General features: G+C 50.6%; 1 protein-coding gene across 1 annotated transcript in view; it reads left to right on the top strand.

The window, feature by feature from the left end:
• LOC138505049 (uncharacterized) overlaps positions 1-22721 on the top strand; it is a 271079-nt gene that overhangs the window by 246744 nt on the left and 1614 nt on the right. Inside the window, exons 14-15 of the mRNA XM_069625377.1 lie at positions 6799-6919; positions 21853-22027. Coding sequence (XP_069481478.1) covers positions 6799-6919; positions 21853-22027 — 296 coding nt within the window. The remainder of the gene's footprint in view (positions 1-6798; positions 6920-21852; positions 22028-22721) is intronic.

Here is a 22721-nt window from a genome sequence, read left to right as displayed (position 1 = left end):
CGGATAGATGAGGAGCGGCGGCGGCGGGCGGAAGAGGCGCGGCTCACCATGGTCAGGGCGGAGTTCTCCATACGCCGGGCATTGAGGCAGGCTGAGTGACTCGAGGCAACTCGCAGGGAGTTGGAACAGGCCATGACTGCATCCCTGCGAGACCTCGGGGCCAGGGCAGAGGCCCGCCTCCGGGACATCGACATGGAGTTCGATGATGCCATGGCCCCGGACATCACAGAGTGAGCCGTAGGACTTTCCCGCCGCCATTGTATATAGTTAGTTAATGTTAGGTTTCCTTTCTGTTTCTATTTATTTTGGGGCGCTTGGACAATGCCCCAAGTTTTTGTATATAGTTCTTCATTAGGTAGGGTTTTTTTTTTTAAGGTTTCATTTCAGTGATTGGGCACATGGACCCTGGATTTGTACTTTGTAAATAGTTCGACAATGGATTTGGCTTCTTATTTATTTTTTTCCATGGATCAATGGTTTTTTCTTGTTTTTGAACTTTGAGTTTGTTTTGCCAGACTGACACTTTGGACACGTGCTTTTGGATTGATTTGGAATTTGCTATCATGCATTTTTGGTTTATATTTTGGACATGCAGCTTTTCATTATTTATTTCCATTTTTGTGTGTTTCATTTCATTCCCTTGCTTTTGTGTGCAATACATTTTTATTTCCTACTTCAATGTCTGGTATTCTCTCTTTGGTTCCATGCATGTCACAATGTGCTTTTTCTCAATCACATGGACCCATTGTGTGGGTGTGACGGAAATGTGTTGATGTGCATACTTTCCATTTGGGATGTGTCATGTGATGGGGATTTCATTGTGGGGTGGATGTAATACCTGGTGGTGTGTTTGGACTGGGGTGGCGTGCGGTGTGATTTGGGTGGCCATAAGGCCCATGATTGTGGATCGTCATGACGTGTCGGGGGGATATGAGTCGGGGGCCTGCTGGCAGGTGCCTGTCACTACTGGGTGGGTGAGTGGGTGGGGGGACATGAGTCGGGGCCTGCTGGCAGGTGCCTGTCACTGCTGGGTGGGTGAGTGGGTGGGGGGGACATGAGTTGGGGCCTGCTGGCAGGTGCCTGTCACTGCTGGGTGGGTGAGTGGGTGGGGGGACATGAGTTGGGGCCTGTTGGCAGGTGCCTGTCACTGCAGGTGTGAGAGTGGGTGGGGGGACATGAGTCGGGGCCTGCTGGCAGGTGCCTGTCACAGCTGGGTGGGTGGGTGAGTGAGTGGGTGGGGGGACATGAGTCGGGGCCTGCTGGCAGGTGCCTTTCACAGCTGGGTGGGTGAGTGGGTGGGGAGACATGAGTCGGGGCCTGCTGGCAGGTGCCTGTCACTGCTGGGTGGGTGAGTGGGTGGAGGGACATGAGTCGGGGCCTGCTGGCAGGTGCCTGTCACTGCTGGGTGGGTGAGTGGATGGGGGGACATGAGTCGGGGCCTGCTGGCATGTGCCTGTCACTGCTGGGTGGGTGAGTGGGTGGGGGGACATGAGTCGGGGCCAGCTGGCAGGTGCCTGCCACTGCTGGGCAGGTGGGAGTGCAGGGGGACATGTGTCAGTTCTCACTTGTGCATGGTGACATGTAGGCTGGTTGGGGGGCATGGCCAGGGGTGCAGGGTATTCCCCTTTGTTGTGGGCTGCCTGCAGGGCCTGGGGAGGGAGGAGAGGACACACCTTGGAGGACACACACTGCCAATTCGTGTTGGGGCACTCCAGGAATATACGTACCCTGCTCGCACAGCAAAATCGCATGTAATATGTCCCGCGCACCCCTCAGAATACACGTACCCCGCTCGCACAAGGCCTATCACGTGTAAAAGGTCCCGCGCTCCCCTCAGAATACACATACCCCGCTCGCACAGGGCCTATCGTGTGTGCTACTTCACGCGCACCCCCGAAATACACGTACCCCACCCGCACAAGGCCTATCACCTGTAAAAGGTCCCGCGCTCCCCTCAGAATACACGTACCCCGCTCGCACAGGGCCTGTCGCCTGTGCTACTTCATGCTCACCCCCGAAATACACGTACCCTGCTCGCACAAGGCCTATCGCGTGTAAGGGGTCCCGCGCACCACTCAAAATACACGTACCCCGCTCGCACAGGGCCTATCGCGTGTGCTACTTCATGCGCATCCCCTAAATACACGTACCCCGCTCGCACAAGGCCTATCGCGTGTAAAGGGTCCCCCGCACCCTTCAGAATACACATACCCTGCTCGCACCAGGCCTATTGTGTGTGATTCTCCCGGCGCATCCCTCAGAATTAACATACCCCGCTCGCACAAGGCCTATCGTATGTGAAACTTCCAGCGCACCCCCCAAATGCACTGTACCGGCCCTGTGGACTGCTGCAGGGTTAGCGCGGCCCTTTGCACTGCATTGGGTATTTCAATGCCTTGTCCTTGCGCAAGGGGCGTTCTTGGGGGCGTAACTGGCACTGCAGGATGTTCTCTGCGCCAGCGTTCAAAATGCCTTTGATATTCCATGAATACGCGGTGCGCCAGAAGGCTGGCTGGCGCATGCTGGCGCACGCTACCTCTCTGCGCTGCTTGCGTGCGCTGCCTCTGCGCTGAAATCTATGAATTACCCTGTATGTCTTTAGTGCTGCCATTTAACACTTGAGCATGTTCAATAAGTTCTTTATAGACACTTTTGCCTAGCTTAACCAACGAGATTAACAAAAAGACAAGTGATTGTAGTTTTAAGGTGGACGAGAATTAATTCTGCAGCGACAGGTTTCCCATGAACGGCGAGTGCGATGTTGGAACTGCACTAGAAGAGCTCAGTACTACCAGTATTTTACTCCTGACTTCCCCTTGCACCATCTCTTCATATTCGGCCCCCTCCTATTCACTCTGTGAGGACCATTCTAATACATCTTCAGGGTTTTCCACTAAATCAGGGTCCATGATAGCAGAATTGTATAAAGGAAGAGCAGGGGTGCATTGCAGACTTTTTCCCAAAAACTCAAACTGATCCATGGGTGCATGAAATTCGTCCCCAAACAGCTTTAACTTTTTATCATTCAAGTCATCAGCTGGCGTCAAAATATTAATTCTATCACTGGCATTTGCATCATTGGCCAAGCACCTCTGTACTTGTCCCAGGGCAGCAACCTCTTTACCCGTGCTTAAGGATTGAAGGATGGACTCATTAATTTTAGTTCTCAGGCAGACTATCAAGGTACTTAAATAGTCATTTAAGATAGTGCATGACATTGGATTTTTTACATCCCCATTTGTGATATTACTGCTCGTCAAGTTCTTCGTTTCCCTCACCATGCCTAATTTATGTGACTTTTTAGAGTTAGTTTTCTATTTACATAAATCATAGGCATGAGTAGGTCTGAGCTCATCGCAGAGGGATGCTCACTTGCCCAAATGGGTGGGAGCTCATGGCGGAGGGATGCTCACTTACCCAAATGGGTGAATCCTCCTCAACTTCCATGTATATTTCAAAAACCTCTGGGGAAATTTCAGGCACAAAAGGCTCCACATAGACAACATCCAAGACACCAGGAGATGGCATAATGGTGACCCACATTTTCTGACAAAGTTCGGATGTGAAAAGGGGGCAGCATCTTGTTTTGGGGTTTGTCTGGTTAGATGTTATGGTTGTGTTTATAGGATATTAAATAGAGGCATTAGGAAGAAAACGGAACAGTTGGAGGAAAAAACAACAGATCATGTGTAGGTCAATGCTTTAGAAGGCTTGAAAGATGATGGGTGGTGTTGACACGAACACCAGGAGGTCCATGGAGCGATCCAGCAGGTATAAACCATTACACTGTGTCCGTGGGCCCAATTAGAGTTTTTGTTCAGGAGTTTATAGGGACATTTGTGCATTAGTTTGATTTTAGGGATATCTGCACTGGATGGGACAGAGAATGATTCAGGTGAGATCCAACCTGCCTCAATGTTAGGACGTGTTTCAGAGCCACTACTGGTGTAAGGTTCTGGGAAACCAACATTAGTGGTCTGAAGTCTGAACATAACTCTCTATTGATAATGGATCCAGGGGGTCCCAGACAGGATGGCCAGGTTCAGGTTCCACCACCAAAAGCCATGCAATATTATCAATTGCACAGTAGGACATTACATTATGTTATCCAAAGGGGATCGAGTGACTTCAAAACAGATCAGCAACCCATTCTCTCATATCCTGACCAGAGCAATGACCCCAGGTATCGTAGTGCTATTGGGGACAACTGCTCTCAACATCAGCCCTGGAGTTAAAGGTCATGGGGTCGTAGGTGCAGAGGATTCTTTAGCTATCAGCTTGGAAAGCTGTGTCTTATGAATTGGCAGTTACCATCTCCGTCAGCAGCCTAACACATAGAATCACAACAAGGCTTGACTTGGCTGCACATAGAGGAAGACATCTGCAACCTCTGCGTTGGAGGACCCACAGGACCCCTCAGGCAAGATGAACTGTTGAAGTGACTTCTCACAGGGTCTGCAGCATGAAGGACCATAGGACTCATGCCACCATGGCTATCCTTCTTGACCTAGGGCAACATAACAATGGAGTGCCAGGTCCACGACGAGGATGCACTTCATAGATTACAGCAGCAGGCTGTGCAAGATCTCAGCAACAGAAAAAGCATCCTACTTCAAATGCTGTGCTCCGGATACAAGACCATGGGGGTCATTACAAGGTTGGTGGTAGGGGGTTAACGGCGCCGGTAAAGGTGCCGGTGCCGTTAACCCCTTACTGCTGCATTACGAGGTCCTTTAGCGGGTTCCGCTAAGGGCGGCTGGTTTTACCAGGCGCCCTTAGTGGGAGCCACTAAAGGACCAGCATGCTAACAACGGACCCGTTATAAACGGGCCCGTTGATAGCATGGTCCCCATCGCCATTGAACTCTATGGGGCTCGGATGGGAATGGGGATGGGTTCCCTGAATGGGGAAATACCGGGTCCTCCAAGGTTGATATAGCCTGGTAATTCCCCATTTAGGGAACCCGGACCCGGTATGCGGTAAGGGGGTAGCCATGGCGCTAATAGAGCCATGGCTACCTCCAACCTCGTAATGACCCCCTATGACTCCTCAGAGCTTCAGGACAATAACCTTGCTGTTGGAAGACTTGGAACTTGTTATGTTTCCCAGTTCAAGGAAGGCATGCACTGTGGGTGGTCTCCCCTGTTAATTGGAGAGCAGAGCTTCATTTTGTGGTCATTGGCTTGGGCAATGGTGGTCCCAGCAACAGACCGCTGGTGTCCGTCTTCAGGCTCTTCTTCAGATACTTGGCTGCAGTGTCTCCGAATTCCCTCCCAATAAACTAAATGACCTTGGGGAGCACAGCCCACCAATGGAAGGAGCTGGAACTTTCAAACTTTAAACGGCTGTCCAATCAGTGGCAGTCAGCTCATGTACAGCCATGACTCGCACAACATTTGGTTTTGTGTATTGCTTGGATCTGTCTGCAGCCCCTCACCCAGACTAACCCAGTAACAGGCACACAAAGGGTCAGCTTCCTGACTAGAGCCCAGGAAGAGGCATGATCATACTCTGCCACTGCAAGGTAGGTCGGAAGACAGCAACTTTGTCAGGTAGTCACAAAGGCCAGACTTAAATGGCTTGGCCGGCCATTTTGAACACCATGTTGCGCAAATGGCTGCCACGCGGTAAACACAAATAAGTGGTGCACAAGAATGCACCCAAAATGATTATAAATAAGTTGTCACTACCAGCAGCCTTTCTGGGCTTCACTGGGTGTAGAAAAATGTCAAAAAGGGAAGAAACTGTTCCCAGGCACCATTATGGGAGATTGCTTGTTTAGCATACACATACAAGTGGGCAGGGTCCCCACCCGTGCACCCCTGCACTGGCAGGCTTAAGGACTGGCAAGTGCCCCCAACATTAATGAGATAAGCCCGGGAGTGAGATTTAAAAATAGAGTCCCCCAAAGATCAGTCCAGAATCACACAACGGTGTATGTTGGGGGTCTCCTACAAACAGATGGCAAGGCTGCAAAATAAAAAGATTTTCCTAGCACTCAAAGCCCTCTTGTCGATGCTGAGTTGGGTAAGTGGCTCTGATCCAGTACACCAGGAGGCGAGTGAGGACAGGAGCAAGGAAGCCAGTTTATGACATTGTTGTGAATGGGAACACCTCAACTTTTTGACAATAGACGTCACATGAAATATGTGGGGGTTTGGGAGGAGCGCCCAGCCCTTCTGTAGAGACACATCGGCGTTCTTTTTCCTCTGGTTCTTTGAGACTGGCCAGATTCAAGACCTGGCTGTCATTTCATTCGCTCAGTCTTGCACTGTACCTGGTGTTATTCAATGTGCACATTCTCACTTTGTAAATGTTATTTTATGTAGTAAATGTCATTTCATGTACACTCTCCACTCCCGTATGTGACATTTCACGTGTACATTTCATTCCCGCTCTGTACATCATTTAATGTGCACATCCCGGACATGTGTATGCACGTTCCTACCCTGTTTTTCATGCCATTTCATATACACATATCTGCCCTGCGCATGCCAGTCTGCCAGCAGATTTCTGCTCCTTATGTGTCGTTTTGGATTCCTGCCCTGCACCTGTATCTTCTCATGCACAACTTTGCTGTGTACCCAGTCTCTGCATACATCTCTGTTTAGGGAGAGAATGTTTTTTGTAGCTTGTTATGTATTGCTTTAACAGCAAGTCTCACGTTTTTTTCCCACCATCGCTTGCCTCTTCATTCCCCATCTCCCTCATTCACTCGTCTTTCTCTTTGCTCTGTTTTGCACTCCTCCCGCCTCTCCTTTTCTCCTCCCCCCTCTTTCCTTCTTCTCTGTTCTGTAGCTCCGATGAGGTGAGGTTCGAGCTCTCGTCCTGCGGCCAGACTAAAGAGATCCTGATGAACCTGGCCTTGTACCACGAGGCTGAAGGCATCACTGCGACTGGCGAGGTCCCCATCCCCTCGGTAAGAGCGCTTTTTCTCACCCAACTATATCCAGTCTTCGTCAGTCATGTTCGCATTAGCCTTGTTCACTGGAGGAAGTCATACAGGCGGCCTTCAGGGCGGTTGTTGATACTCAGACCATCACCTTGAAAGGTCAGACAAAGAAGTGCCAGCAGATGGTGTGGTGCCTGGCACACTGGCTGCTTGTCAAAATTCCACAGTTTTACACAGTATACTTTTAAGTATATCTCACTATTTTTGACTGAAATGTAAGGCAATTAGGTGGCTGAAAGCTTCCCATTCCCCTAATAAACAAAAATCCTCGGAAGAAATAAACATTTAGCTTTTTGCCCTACATTTTGGGCAAAAATCACAATTTCAGGCGGGAAAACATCTGAAATGGGCAATTTCGATATGTGGGTCGAATGGGCGCAGTGGACACACAATTTGCCAATTTCTCCATGGAGAATCCTTGGCGGTGAGTGACATGAAATTTGAGTTGTACCTGCTGGATGAGGGTACCATAACTTTAGACAGATTACAGCAAATACCAGATTCACCTGACCAAATTCACTAAGCTTAACTTCGAGGATAGATAAAAGTGGGAGACATTTTACGATTTTGCAATTTTTGTATGACTTAAGGCAGATAAATGGGAAGGTTCACGCTGGACTCATCAGCTAGAGTGACTTTTAGATAAGGGGACAGAACGTCAACCATAGACTGCACTTTAAAACCCCATAAGTGCCAAGGACGAGTATGCTTAGACTTGCATAATAGCCTGGCACTTAAAGACTGTTACTCGTTTAATGGAGTGAAGTCGTTCTCTTTCACCAAAGACTGGAAAGCGACAATGACTGGCTTGCCCTAAAGTTATGTGTGGAAACACATAATTATGCACCAATCATTGATCTGGGAATGGAGGAACATAAAAGGAATGAAATAATCATTCCAAAGTTATTAAAAACTGAAGGCCAATGGGTGGACATTGTCTCAATGTACGTAAAGAATTGTATAAATATTTGATTCAATCATTCATGGGGAAATCATCCTTCACACGAGTCTTAAGCAACTTTGTGTACTCGATAGATAACTGGTTTTACTATGCTTTAAGCGTTGTAAATCACGGGAAGCCAAAGCAGCCCGCCGGGCCCCCAGCTTGTCTTGGAGTTCAGGTATCCAACGAGGGAGTTATACAAAAGTATTCTGGCGGGATGTGTGCACTGTGGCGAAGTGACAAACAGATTAACAGGGTAATTCATGGAAATTCGCACAAACGCGGGAAGTTCTACATGCGATTGGCCTGGGTATGTGTATTCCAGGGGTGCGCAAGAAGATTCACACGCAATCAGGCCTGGGGGAGCGTGTGCGTGTATTTCAGGGGTGCGCAAGAAGTTTTACACGCGAATGGCCTGGGTGCGTGTATTTCAGGGGTGCGCGAGAAGTTTCACACGCGGTTGGGCTGGGTACGTGTATTTCAGGGGTGCGCGAGAAGTTTCACACGCGATCGGGCCTGGGGGAACGTGTGTGTGTATTTCAGGGGTGCGCGAGAAGTTTTACACGCGATTGGCCTGGGTACGTGTATTTCAGGGGTGCGCGAGAAGTTTTACACGCGATTGGGCTGGGTACGTGTATTTCAGGGGTGCGCGGGAAGTATTACACGCGATCGGGCTGGGTACGTGTATTTGATGGGTGCGTGGGAAGTATTACACGCTCGCCTACAACACGTATTCATGGAATCAAACGTGGCCAATCCGGAAACACGTACGCCAGCGGGAAGCAGGCGTACGTCGATCCGCACAGCATAAAAGTGCGCGCAAACAACAAACAAGCTCAGACGCCAGGATGAATATACCGTTCCTAGCAGCAGTGGCCTTGGGATACCGCAGGAGGAGGAGGAGGTGGATAGTCGGGGCCAGAATTTTTACACCCAGAACAAGCCTTTTTGGGATGCCTGATGACCATGTGTATGGGAGGTAAAGGTTTCCACCTCACATAATACTCGACCTGGTCAGTGAGTGGGAGGATGACCTCACATCAACCACCCTGTGCTCCCAAGCACTCAGCCCCCTCGAGAAGGTCCTTAATGTACTGCACTTCTTGGCCACTGGATCATTTCAGCGGACAAGTGCCATAGTGGGGGGGGTGTCACAGGCCACGCAGTCTTGCTGCCTACACCAGGTCTTGGCCATCATCACTGCACGCCCATCAGTACGCAGGCACATATACCTGCCCAGAACACCTGCAGAAAGGCAGGCTGTCGCCCAGGATTTCTACGGGGTGGCACAATTCCCCAAAGTGCTAGGTGCCATTGATTGCACCCATGTGGCTCTACGTCCCCCCAGGGCAACTGAGCACATCTATAGAAACCACAAGCACTGGCATTCCATCAACGTCCAGGTAGTATGTGATGCCAAGGGAATCATCACCTCAGTGTACGCCAACTATCCTGGCTCCACCCACGACAGTTTCATTTACAGAATGTCTACACTAAACCGGGACATAGAAGCTGGGCGTATGGCGATACATGGCTGCTCGGTGAGTATAAATGCCACTGCGCATGCATGCATGTCAGATACTGAGTAATGTCACAACCCCACTAATGATACCCATCACCACCTCCCCAGGGGACAGTGCCTACCCTCTCAGCACCCACATGATGACGCCAATTCGGAACCCCACCACGCCACCCCAGGTAAGATACAACACAGCCCACATTGCAACCCGGGGCATCGTGGAGTGCACATTCGGAGTGCTCAAGTCACGCTTTTGCTCCCTTGACCGTTCTGGTGGGCAGCTGTTATACGCTCCCCCAGTAGTGTGCAGGATCATAGTGGCAGCATGTGTCCTGCACAACGTTGCAACACGCCGGGGCCTGGCCATGGACATGGTGGCGCCCCCACATCCCCAACCACATGCATGCTCGCTGCGTATGGGAGGGGAAAGGGCACGGGGTGAGGCAGCCCATACGCAGCTGGTGGCTAATTACTTCACATAAAATCACACCCCTGTGGAGTGCACACAGCCCTGGCACATACCAGCTGACAATCAATGATGAATCAATCTGACAATGATGATGCCTCAATGGACAGTCAACTGTCACAACCATACCAGCCTGAGATTGTACATCTGGAAGTGTTCCATTGTGTGCTTCCCTACCTACACAAACACCACCAATGCTGTGTCATCAAAAGACACACTTCTATGCTGCTAAAATCATTACCCACTTGCAAGATACAACATGACAACAGTGCCATGTCACCCATCCCCTCCCCAGCACCGCCACCCAACACACCATGGCATGACATGCCATGTGAGAGCAAACAAAGTCATCCCCCAAACATGACACAAGTGTCACAAAGTACAGTGTCCCTAATGGAAACTGGCCACACACAATATGCCCACATAAATGTAGAAATAACAGCACACATGACCAAATACTTACCACAATACAATCCACATAGCATAAACATGACAGTACTAAGGTAAAGGATACGTAGTCTTACAACATGAGAATGCCAGCACATCCACCACCTCCAACTGTACAGTGTTGTTGCCACGCACATCTGGAAGTCCACTGCTCACAACATGAACTCCATCTCAAAAGTGGACGGCCTTGTGAAGACATGAGGAATGAACCTGCAAATTAGGAGGGAGACATGGATGCACAAGCACACATCAATACACCATGCAGTGCACAATACAACAACAATATGCACTAGGAATGTATACACAGCATTGACTACAGACTGCCCACACATGTCGTGGGAGTCCAACGTCACTGTGTAAATCACTGTCACTTGGGCACACCCTTTGCAAGCCCATGGAAACGGGATGCAGGAGGGGTGTGTGTCTCACAAACCCAAGCATCTAACCCAAACTCAGGACAAGCCTGCATGTGCCCAGCCGGAATACAGTGGATGCCCACGGGAGCCACACAAGACAACACACTGCAACAAAAAATCAAAAATGGCCATGTGTGGGCCAAGGGGGGTGAGGGAGGCCACCCAGGAGGTCCGAGGGCAGGGTGCTCACCAACAGCCACCTGTGTGGATGTTGCGAAAAAAAACACCTCCATGGGCTCATGGCCTGCACGGCTACGACATCGTGGGAGATTCATCGCTGGATTCGCTCTCCTGAGCCTCTGCTGCTGCTGCCACAGGAGGTGGTGGTGCTATGGGAGGCAGCCCACGTAAAGCCCTAGTTTGGTCCTCCATGGCAGCAAGTATGCGGGTGTGGAAGGTCTCGTTCTGGAGGTATATGGTGCAGAGATCCCCATGCACCACCCGACGTGATGCCCAGACCTCCGCCCAAGTTGCCTGCATCTCTGCTGAGAGCGTACGGGTGACGCGCTCCAGCAGCTGTTCTGTCCTCGTGGCAGTGGAAGCCTCAAGGTCCACAAGAGTCTGCCTGAGGTGCCGGACTTCTCTCCTCAGGGCTTCCCTCTGGCCCTGGGCCTCTAAAGAAATGGATTCCCTCAGTTTGTCCAGGGCCGCCCATCTGTCCCTGTTGGACGCCAACATGTCCTCCCTGAGTGATTGGCAAATGGAGTCTGTTGCCTGCTGTAGTTGCTCCATCTGACTTTCTGGGGGGACAATGGAAGTGGCCACCCTCTCCATGGCTTGAGCCATCATCTCAGGTGATGCTGCCTGTTGGTTTGCCATACCGTATATGGATTGCTCACATGCGGTATTGCCTTGTGGCTGACGGACACCGCGTTGGCGGGCACCACACCTGTCTGGGGCAAGGCGAACTGCGCCTTGCTGTGTGGGCACTGCCCGAGGCTGCAGGACTGCATTCCCCCTCTGATCTGCTGGGCCAGGAACAGGATCAGATGTTGCGGAGTGTGGCCCTGCATCCGTAACCACCAAAGGCACACCTACCAACACTGACATCCCCATAGTGGGCTCTACCCCTGGTGCAGGTGGGTCGGACAGAACAGTATCCCTTGCATGAACACATACCTGCGAATCCACATAGGTCTCATCTGAATCAACACCTGAAAAGAGGTCTGGGGAGGTGCAGCCAGAGACACCCCTGGACACTATGGCCTGCAGCAAGAGAGGGTTCTCCCCCACCACCAAACGACGTCCCCCACTGGTGCCCGGTCGTGCTTGAGATCCCTCCTGGGTCTGCACCATCTCCTCACCCTCAACAGCATCAAGTGTGTCATCCTCTGGAAAAACATGAAAGACGAAAAATGGAAACAGGCATTAGCACCATGGCACACAATTAGGCCAGACAAGCTACAGAACCAGTACTTGATTGACACATGTCCCACATGACTATAACCCTCCCATGCATGCACTGTCACTGAGTTGGAAGGGGAGGAAAATGTCAGACACTGATGACACCAAGATGGAAGAGCAACACATTAGCTGCATGCTGGCTAGCAGTGCCATCACACATTGGCCTGTGAGTGGCATGTCCAATCCACATACATGACACATGCCATCACACAGATGGCATGTACCATAGGCATGTCATATATGTGACAATAGGGCAGAGAAATGCATAGTAAAAGTGGGGGAATCCAAACAATCAGCCTGAATGAACACAGCAAAATACGGAAAAATGTTGTTGCAGGATGCCACTTCAAGGGCAACTGGTGTGATGTAGTGCAAAATGTCTACTGTGGGCAGAAGGGATACTGTAATACCCAAATCCAGGGCCACAGAATGTATTGGATGAAGCACATGGGTGACCCGAACCACTCAGGCACACACACCCTCACCTGGCACTCAACCAGAACCCCTCCCACAAACAACATACACATGGATCACACACACATGCATGTGCACTCACCGGACAATGCCTCGTAATCTGGCAGTTCTCCCACACCTTGGATCTGCTCCTCTGTGACGTAGGTCCCAGCAACATGCTCATGTAGAGTGAGTTCAATGTCCTCTTGTGGAGACCCACCTCCAGTCACCAGAGTTGCGGCATGACTTGATGCCAGCTTTTTCTTTGCCCTGCGCTTAAGGTCGTTCCAGCGCTTGTAGCACTCACCAGCTGTGCGCCTCACAAACCCAAGGGCACTTATGCTGTCCGCGATGGACTGCCAGTGTGCCTGACGTCGAGCAGGTGTGATCTTACACCCTGAAGTGATCAACATTTCGCCGTCATGTGCGGACACATACTGCACAAGTGCATCCAGTTCGGCATCATTGAAGCTAGGCTTCCTTGGCGTGCCGGACTGTGTAGCCGTGTCTGGGGCATCAGCCTGTACTGGACGAGCACTCTTCCTCTTTCTTTTTGAAGGTGGTGGGGATCCTGAGTGGCCTACGCCGCTCTAGCCACTAGGGACAGGAGCACTAGTGGACTGTGTAGTAGTAGTGTGCGATGGCACACTGACCATATGACTTTCGGCAGGCATTAGCTGAAGTGTGATGTTGGCAGGGGGAACCTCAGTCTGATGGACGGGGACCAACACTGTCCTGGCTGGGAGAGTCAGAGCTGGGGTGGACGGAGCTGCAGCTGCCCCTGCAGCCTCCCCACCCCGCCTACTCGGGGCAGCAGATGACATGGCTGCCCCTGATCCACGTGACCTGGTGACACTGACTTGCATCGCCACCCGTGACCTAGACTTGGCGACCTGGAAGTCAGCCTGGGAGTCACCCTGTGCCAGGTCAGGTGCCACAATGGGCCGGTCCGACAAGGGCTGAGCAGAGATGGTGTCATCCACGTTTCCCTCAACCATGGGGGGGGTCATGGGTGTCCCTGACTGGTCCTCCACACGTGGGGGGATAGGGGTAGCCTGCAAATCCCGGGCCACGTCCCCTACCGCGCCCACCACACCCACCTCTTGAGGCTCGGCCACCTTTGCAACCCTTACCGCTAGCTCGCCTCCCAGCCATGGCACTGATGTTGTTGTGCGTATGGGAGTTGCAGTAAACTATTGTCCTGGGCAATTGGGGGTCAAAGGAGTAGGGTACTAGATGGAATTCGTACCCTAGTGCTCTAGCAAGGCTGTATGGAACCCCTGGGGAAAGATGACGGGTCACGCAACGCACAGGCACCCCAAAAACAGAAAATTACGTGCACGCGACCCCTCGTAGACCATGTGTGTGGAAAAATGAACCCGCACTACGCTGTGGCACCCAGAAACACAATAATGAACGTACGCGTGTCACACGCAGCCTACAATGACCTCTGAAGGGGTACGTGACACACGGGGCAAGCACAGTTGGTAAATACGTGCCCGACTCACCGTCTGCCTGGGAAAAGAGCGTGAAAAATACGCGCGTGTTCGCATTGGCAACACCCACGCCAAAAGAAGAATTGTACGCTGTCTGAGGAGACAGGACAAAAGAAGAAGTGAACGCTGTTTGAGGAAACGGGTCCAAGAGAAAATCAGAAAAAACTGACAGAGGTAACAGGGAGTACGAACTAGAAACGCTGTGAAGTAAATCGCGTGTGAACCGACAAGAAGTACAGTATTCACCCACTCGCTCTCCACAAAAAGCACGTACAAGGAAATGACGTCCTACACGTACCTTTTAAACCGGACCAAACGTCCAACGTCACTTCCCGTATACGCACTGAGGCCCTATCCTCCAATTACACGAAATGACACTGGGACGTGCAGTTCTCGGACGTGTAACATGCACCCGGTTTCATGGAAACGCCCGCGCGTGTCACGTCACAGACGCGCCTCCAAAGAAATCGCGTACCCAGACCAATCGCGCGTGTGAAACTTCGCGTGCACCCCTGGAATACACGTACCCAGGCCAATCGCGTGTAAAACTTCTCGCGCACCCCTGAAATACACATACCCGCTCCCCCAGGCCCGATCGCGTGTGGAAACACCCGCGCACCCCTGAAATACACGAACCCAGGCCAATCGCGTGTAAAACTTCTCACGCACCCCTGAAATACACGTACCCGCTCCCCCAGGCCCGATCGCGTGTGGAAACACCCGCGCACCCCTGAAATACACGCACCCAGGCCAATCGCGTGTAAAACTTCTCGCGCACCCCTGAAATACACGTACCCAGGCCAATCGAGTGTGAAACTTCTCGCGCACCCCTGAAATACACGTACCCGCTCCCCCAGGCCCGATCGCGTATGGAAACACCTGCGCACCCCTGAAATTCACGTACCCAGGCCAATCGCATGTAAAACTTCTCGCGCACCCCTGAAATACACGTGACCGCTCCCCCAGGCCCGATCGCGTGTGAAAACACCCGCGCACCCCTGAAATACACGTACCCAGGCCAATCGCGTGTAAAACTTCTCGCGCACCCCTGAAATACACGTACCCGCTCCCCCAGGCCCGATCGCGTGTGGAAACACCCGCGCACCCCTGAAATACACGAACCCAGGCCAATCGCGTGTAAAACTTCTTGCTCACCCCTGAAATACACGTACCCGCTCCCCCAGGCCCGATCGCATGTGAAACACCCGCGCACCCCTGAAATACACGTACCCAGGCCAATCGCGTGTAAAACTTCTCGCGCACCCCTGAAATACACGTACCCAGGCCAATCGCGTGTAAAACTTCTCGCGCACCCCTGAAATACACGTACCCAGGCCAATCGCGTGTGAAACTTCTTGCGCACCCCTGAAATACACGTACCCGCTCCCCCAGGCCCGATCGCGTGTGGAAACACCTGCGCACCCCTGAAATACACGTACCCAGGGCAATCGCGTGTAAAACTTCTCGCGCACCCCTGAAATACACGTACCCGCTCCCCCAGGCCCGATCGCGTGTGGAAACACCCGCGCACCCCTGAAATATACGTACCCAGGCCAATCGCGTGTAAAACTTCTTGCGCACCCCTGAAATACACGTACCCGCTCCCCCAGGCCCGATCGCGTGTGGAAACACCCGCGCACCCCTGAAATACACGTACCCAGGCCAATCGCGTGTAAAACTTCTCGCGCACCCCTGAAATACACGTACCCGCTCCCCCAGGCCCGATCGCGTGTGGAAACACCCGCGCACCCCTGAAATACACGTACACAGGCCAATCGCGTGCAGAACTTCTCGCGCACCCCTGAAATACACGTACCCGCTCCCCCAGGCCCGATTGCGTGTAATACTTCCCACGCACACCAGGAATACACGCACACGCTATTTTTGACACAGCGGGTGTGTGGAAACACCCGCGCACCCCTGAAATACACGCACCCAGGCCAATCGCGTGTAAAACTTCTCGCGCACCCCTGAAATACACGTACCCAGGCCAATCGAGTGTGAAACTTCTCGCGCACCCCTGAAATACACGTACCCGCTCCCCCAGGCCCGATCGCGTATGGAAACACCTGCGCACCCCTGAAATTCACGTACCCAGGCCAATCGCATGTAAAACTTCTCGCGCACCCCTGAAATACACGTGACCGCTCCCCCAGGCCCGATCGCGTGTGAGAACACCCGCGCACCCCTGAAATACACGTACCCAGGCCAATCGCGTGTAAAACTTCTCGCGCACCCCTGAAATACACGTACCCGCTCCCCCAGGCCCGATCGCGTGTGGAAACACCCGCGCACCCCTGAAATACACGAACCCAGGCCAATCGCGTGTAAAACTTCTTGCTCACCCCTGAAATACACGTACCCGCTCCCCCAGGCCCGATCGCATGTGAAACACCCGCGCACCCCTGAAATACACGTACCCAGGCCAATCGCGTGTAAAACTTCTCGCGCACCCCTGAAATACACGTACCCAGGCCAATCGCGTGTGAAACTTCTTGCGCACCCCTGAAATACACGTACCCGCTCCCCCAGGCCCGATCGCGTGTGGAAACACCTGCGCACCCCTGAAATACACGTACCCAGGGCAATCGCGTGTAAAACTTCTCGCGCACCCCTGAAATACACGTACCCGCTCCCCCAGGCCCGATCGCGTGTGGAAACACCCGCGCACCCCTGAAATATACGTACCCAGGCCAATCGCGTGTAAAACTTCTTGCGCACCCCTGAAATACACGTACCCGCTCCCCCAGGCCCGATCGCGTGTGGAAACACCCGCGCACCCCTGAAATACACGTACCCAGGCCAATCGCGTGTAAAACTTCTCGCGCACCCCTGAAATACACGTACCCGCTCCCCCAGGCCCGATCGCGTGTGGAAACACCCGCGCACCCCTGAAATACACGTACACAGGCCAATCGCGTGCAGAACTTCTCGCGCACCCCTGAAATACACGTACCCGCTCCCCCAGGCCCGATTGCGTGTAATACTTCCCACGCACACCAGGAATACACGCACACGCTATTTTTGACACAGCGGGTGTCTGTGTTTGTCGCGTACCCCTTTGCAAGTCATTTGTCCTAGAGGGCCACAGTATGGGACATTCATCATAGCTGTATATACGTGCTTTTTGTTAGCGCACATTTTGGCGCACATTTTTTTCCTGCGCAGGGACGCTACCGCCTGCTTTCGTGTGGCGGACGTGTATGGACCTGTGCGCGTCTTTGCCCGTGCGCTGGTTTGCCCTATTCGATTCCATGAATACGTGTTGTAGGCGAGCGTGTCGGCATTCCGCGCACTTGCCTCCTGTACTTCCCCCGTGACGCCCACATTTTCACGAGTTGTTCCCATTCTGCGTGTAACACCCCGTGTTCCGCCTACTTTTGTTATGTGCGCTGCGCTATGTGCGATTTCGCTGTGGCCTTAGCGCACGCCGTTAGATGACCTGTGCGCCGGCGTGCGCCGCGCACTTTTTCAGCGCACATCCCACATTTTACTCGCGCACAGACTTCCATGAATCGATGTGCGCTGGTTTCCCTGCGATTTTCGCACTTGCACTGCGATTTTCGCTCTTTCACTGCGAATCGCACATTTTCGCACGCGTGCGCCGATTTTTTCAGCGCACATTAATTCCATGAATCGGCCTGTTGATCTGTGTGAGGAAGATTTTTTTGGGATAGAACTCCTTTTTTATGTAAATAGGTTCCCTTTTCCATGTGGCATGGAGATGACTAAAAGGACTGCTCCATGGAAAAAGATTTACCTGGTAAATTATACAGAACGTTTTGGCAAGGAATCCTGATACCCCATTTAGTTAAATCACAAATCCTATCCTTCCTGCAAAAGGTTTAATCAGTGGTGAGCTGGGAAGAAGAGACTTTGGGCCTCATCCCGAGTTAGGCGGTATCCCGGCTGTAATACCGCCCAACCCGGATGACGGGTTGGGCGTTAACGACATATACACTGGCTCCTTGTCTACTTCCTTGTGAGGAAGAAGGTGGCCATGATGGCCTTCAAAGCTATGCAGCGGTTTGTGCCAAATGATCTGCCGACGGGGTGGTGTTGCAGAGCGTGACTTTACAAAACCTATGGTCCTCAGAGAATGTGTGCCTTACTGTGACAAGTATGCTTTGTCCAATTTTGAGGTATGCACGCCTTCTCGAGTAAGGCTCCAGAGGTGTATATTGCTGTGCGTCTTCACTGAGAACAACACCCACATGTGTCTATAGCAGATGATCTCCAAGACCAACTTTTTCCATTTGGCTCTCCTCGTCTCATGTTTGTGTTAGATTGCCTTTCCTTTTAGAGGTTTCATAATTTTCAGTGTTGTTATAGCCATGAGCTCTTTTCAATGTTGAAATAATTTGAATTTTAAATTTGAATTGCAGTGTGTCTCTTTACTACAGGTAAACCATGGTTGCTCAAAGCTTCACAGCACCTGCTTCCCAACCATCCCTTTATTTGCCCCAATATCTTTTCTTATCACCCCTTATCCCTAACCTGGGCCGCTACTGTTTCCCTTGAGGGAAATGCTTCTTCTCAGCTCTTGCCCATTTCTATTGGTCACCCCTGTAAAGATTACTCAAGGAACCTAGTTTATAACATCTCATTTCAGACCGCAGTCCCTCATTCGCTGAGACCCACACTCTCCTAGGCATCTGGGAATGGAAGCAACTTCACTATTTGAATTCCTTGAATTGCTTAATGCTCACTCCTGGCCCAATTGAATTATTTTGGACTGTGTTTTGGGTCACTCTATGTCTATTCAAGGGTCAGGAGTTAAAGTGTCAAATCTCTTATTATGAAAAAAACACAACTACATGTTGTCAAGATTATTAAAAACATGTTTTTTCTGAAACAAACGATAAATATCAAACTACGTATGAAAAGCCTACACAGAAGGGGTAGGGTTGGAATCCACAGAGATAACTGGCCACACGTGTGGTTTGTGTTGTATTGTCTAGTAAACGTCCAACTGCAGTTCCTCCAAATCCACGGAAAAGAGGCTTCTCTGACTGCTCTCCTCCACAGGGCTCCTGAAATCCAAAGAGGATCTGCACTGATCTACCTCTCATGGACTTGTACACCCTTCTGATCAAAAGGGAACCACTCCTTCACGCATTTCTCACAATTTTCATAGTTTCTCCTCCACCCCTTTCTTGTAGCAAACACCCATTTTCCTTGCTCATTACAAATCTCTCTCTCTCTCTCTTGCAAAATTGTTTAGGTATAACCATTTGGCTGGTCTAAGATATATTTTTTCCATCCCAGCGTCATTTTACAACCAGCTACAAGAGGACATTATTAACATATTGGGCTCTACCATAAGAAGATGGTTGTTCAATAAAAAGGTCTTCCTTGTTCTTATGCCATTGTCCTCTTACCTGCTGCCATCATGTATAACCATGGACATGTGGTTCTCCTTTCCCAGCACTGCAGTGTCCCTTACTTTCTTCTCTAAGTTCAAAAAGGATGGAAGGATCTTCCTTTAAAAACTGACTTAGGGAAGAAATATGTGATTCCCTTCTCTCCATTCGTGGAAGGACTCTGCAAGGGTTGACCTTAGATATCTGCTCTCTGAAATAGCCCTCCTCTCAAGAAGTGAATCCATGTCATTAAACCAAGTTTATTTCACAACGGCTGCTGGGAGAGAGGCTAGACAACTGCTTGGAGATTGAACTAACCTGAGTCTCTCCGAACCACAGAACAGATATATATATATATATATACACACACATTTCCTGAACAGTCATCACCCAAAATACAAATCGCATGGCCCTATACAAGGAAATGTAACCCCCACAATCTCATTGGCTGCCTTCACTGTCGCACCATCCCCTTAGACATACAATGTTCATGACATAGCAAATACAAGCCCAACTCTGTTCTTATGTTTCTTTCTGCAAGTTACACAAGCCTAACATGGGATTCCACTTGGTTTCAGAACTGCAACGCTAAATCTGATATGCATGGTTTATGTATGGAGACTTTATGAGGCTATAGAGAACTAACAAAAAGGCTCCTTTGATCGGGCACTAACTTGTTTTTCCAAACACTCTGACACCCTGGATATTTATTCTTGGTTTTCTCTTGCGCCCTTTCATTATGCAACCATCATTTCAATCCATCTGGCCTCCTCCCATTATACTGTTTTCCTTGCTAATCTATTTGACCTTCTCATGGGCCTGTGGTCATTTTCGCTTGCAGTCACCCTTTTACAATTTTAGCCGCTAATCCCAGATTGGCACTATCAGGTGGCAGATGCTTCTTCAGCCACTCGCTCAACAATGCCCAAGCCCATAATCGTGTGCCCATGCTCTTCATTCTATTTCAGTTTCAAGTAGTCTCCCAATGTTGTTGCAGTTGTCACCATCCCCCCTAGGCGAGCAAGTCTTTCGAACAAGAATGTGTGCATGTTTATTTTTATGTACATGTGTTCAAAACTATCACATCCCCTCATAATGGGTTTCCCATTCAAGAGCTTTTTTTCCACTTTTTATGAAGCTCTGGGTTCCCATATTATGTTCAGACAATCTTCATTATGTTGCTATATGTATGCACATTTAAAATGTATCACACTAGGCACAAAATCACACTAAAAGTAACCTTTAACAAACCTCAATTAACAAACCTCAATTGACTAACCTAGATACATGCAAAACTGAAACATTGGGTTTCATTATAAGTTTGCCCGCCTGCAAACAACAGTACCGGTAAGCTTGCTGGTACCGTTGTTTCCGGACCGGCAAACTACGACTTCTGCGAGCGGGTGCCTTTCAGCCCGCCAGGTCTGACCTGGTGGGCAGAACGGCACCCGCTCGCAGACGTTGACGGATGCACCGCCAACATTCATGAATGGTGTCGATGCATCCGTCCTCCCCATTCCCGTTGAGTCCAATGGGACTTAAATGGGAATGGGGAGTAATATTTTACAGCACCTGGGAATGGGCAATTATCAGGTCTGCCGAGGCTGTAATGCCCCAGTAATTGCCCATTCCAGGGCACCGGAAAAGTCATGACTCATGCAGCAGCCGTGCCGGTATTTACTGGCACGGCTACCGCCAAAGTCATAATGACCCGCATTGTAACCATATTGAATCCATTCTTAACATTAATATGGTGCACGCAACGTGAATCTCTCCTTTCTATTGAGATAAAATCCATCTACCCCAACAACTCATACTGCCTTTACCAAGTTAACAAAAATCCTTTATTGAGCCATGCTTCTAAGAAGCCAGTGGCATTTGAGGAGAGGCACTCATTGGATTGTTTCCCCCTTAGTCGACATTTTCTTGCAGCCCAATGTCATTCATAGTTATGTAATTCCTGCACTCGCAGCTTTTCATAATTAATACAATATGGGTAGAGACGTTTCTCTGAGGAGTATAGGTCTGCAAGAACCTGTGATTGGAAATATTTCACTGCACAACTTTGGCAACCCAGTCCCATTACCTCTCCCCATTTCGTGATCGTCTCCTTGGGAATACTTTCTTTTTCTGCCTTCCTCCTCTTTTCTTGGTCCTCCCTCTAGGAATGCCCCGCTCCTTAAAACTTCTCTGCCCTTCTCCTTCACCCACATAGGGAAATGCCTTACTTTATGGCCTCTCAAGTCTTTTCTTGGTTACATGCTAGTTCTAAGCCATAACCTATATTCTCACACCCTTTTTCTCGGTCATGCCCAAGAGAAGTGCTTATTTCTTAAACACCCCCGACAAAGCACCTTTACGTGCCTCTGAACCATTGTCTTGCTCTCCCACAGGATGTTCCCGAAGCTCTGACGATAAAGGTGCCTCTTCTGGGTGCCGGGGCTAGGTCCCGCTCCCCCTATGCCACACTGGATCTTAATCTGCACCACGAGGAAGAGGTTCTGCCACGATGGAGGGATAAAGCCACCCAGGCTTGGAGCGTGCACGATGTGGTGAGAGAAGCCACAGGTGGGTAAAACAACCTTGTGAAACCATGGGCAGGGATTCACAGCTGGAGCAGCTTTGGTTGAGAGTGACAGGCGTTCTGCTTACCAGGAATGTGGAGACGGGGCAAAAAGCAAGCAGCAACAACACATCACACAAGCAACACCCATCACTGCTCAGGTGATCCACACACTGAGAAGCTAAGCATATGGGGCAGGGAGCCTGAACGCCTCTGACACCCACTGAAGCCCAAACAGGACATGCATTAAGTTGATGTGGACCTTGAACTCCTTTCCCAATCACGACAGGTGACCTTTCCAAAGAGACCTCAAGGAGTGAATGGCCATGGACACACATCTCCCCTCTCTCCCACTAAAGGGATCTACAGATAGAGACTATGGACTTAATCAGGAGATGTCTCTCTTCAACCGCTAGATGGGATCTTATTAGAGCGGTGCTGTATGGCCTCCTCCTCACCAAGTCAACCATTGGTTGGTTTGGGGGGAGAGCACAGTGCAACCTGTGCTTGTCCAGTTTGTCACTCCCTAGGGTCCATTTACTGCGTGCATGAGAATCTTGCACCGCTGCTTGTTCTGCGTGTGCATAGGAAGTTTACAGTGTTGTGTCTGAAGCCATTAGTAACTATTTCCCTTTATAAATGCTGTATCTTCCTACTGTGGTGTCATTGCAGAGGAGTGTGTAATTCATAGTCAACTGC

Source organism: Ambystoma mexicanum, chromosome 11 (assembly GCF_040938575.1).
Source record: "Ambystoma mexicanum isolate Mex_15411 chromosome 11, UKY_AmexF1_1, whole genome shotgun sequence".
NCBI lineage: Eukaryota > Metazoa > Chordata > Amphibia > Caudata > Ambystomatidae > Ambystoma > Ambystoma mexicanum.
Note: the sequence above shows the minus strand (reverse complement) of the source record. Positions and strands in the feature narration are given on the sequence as shown.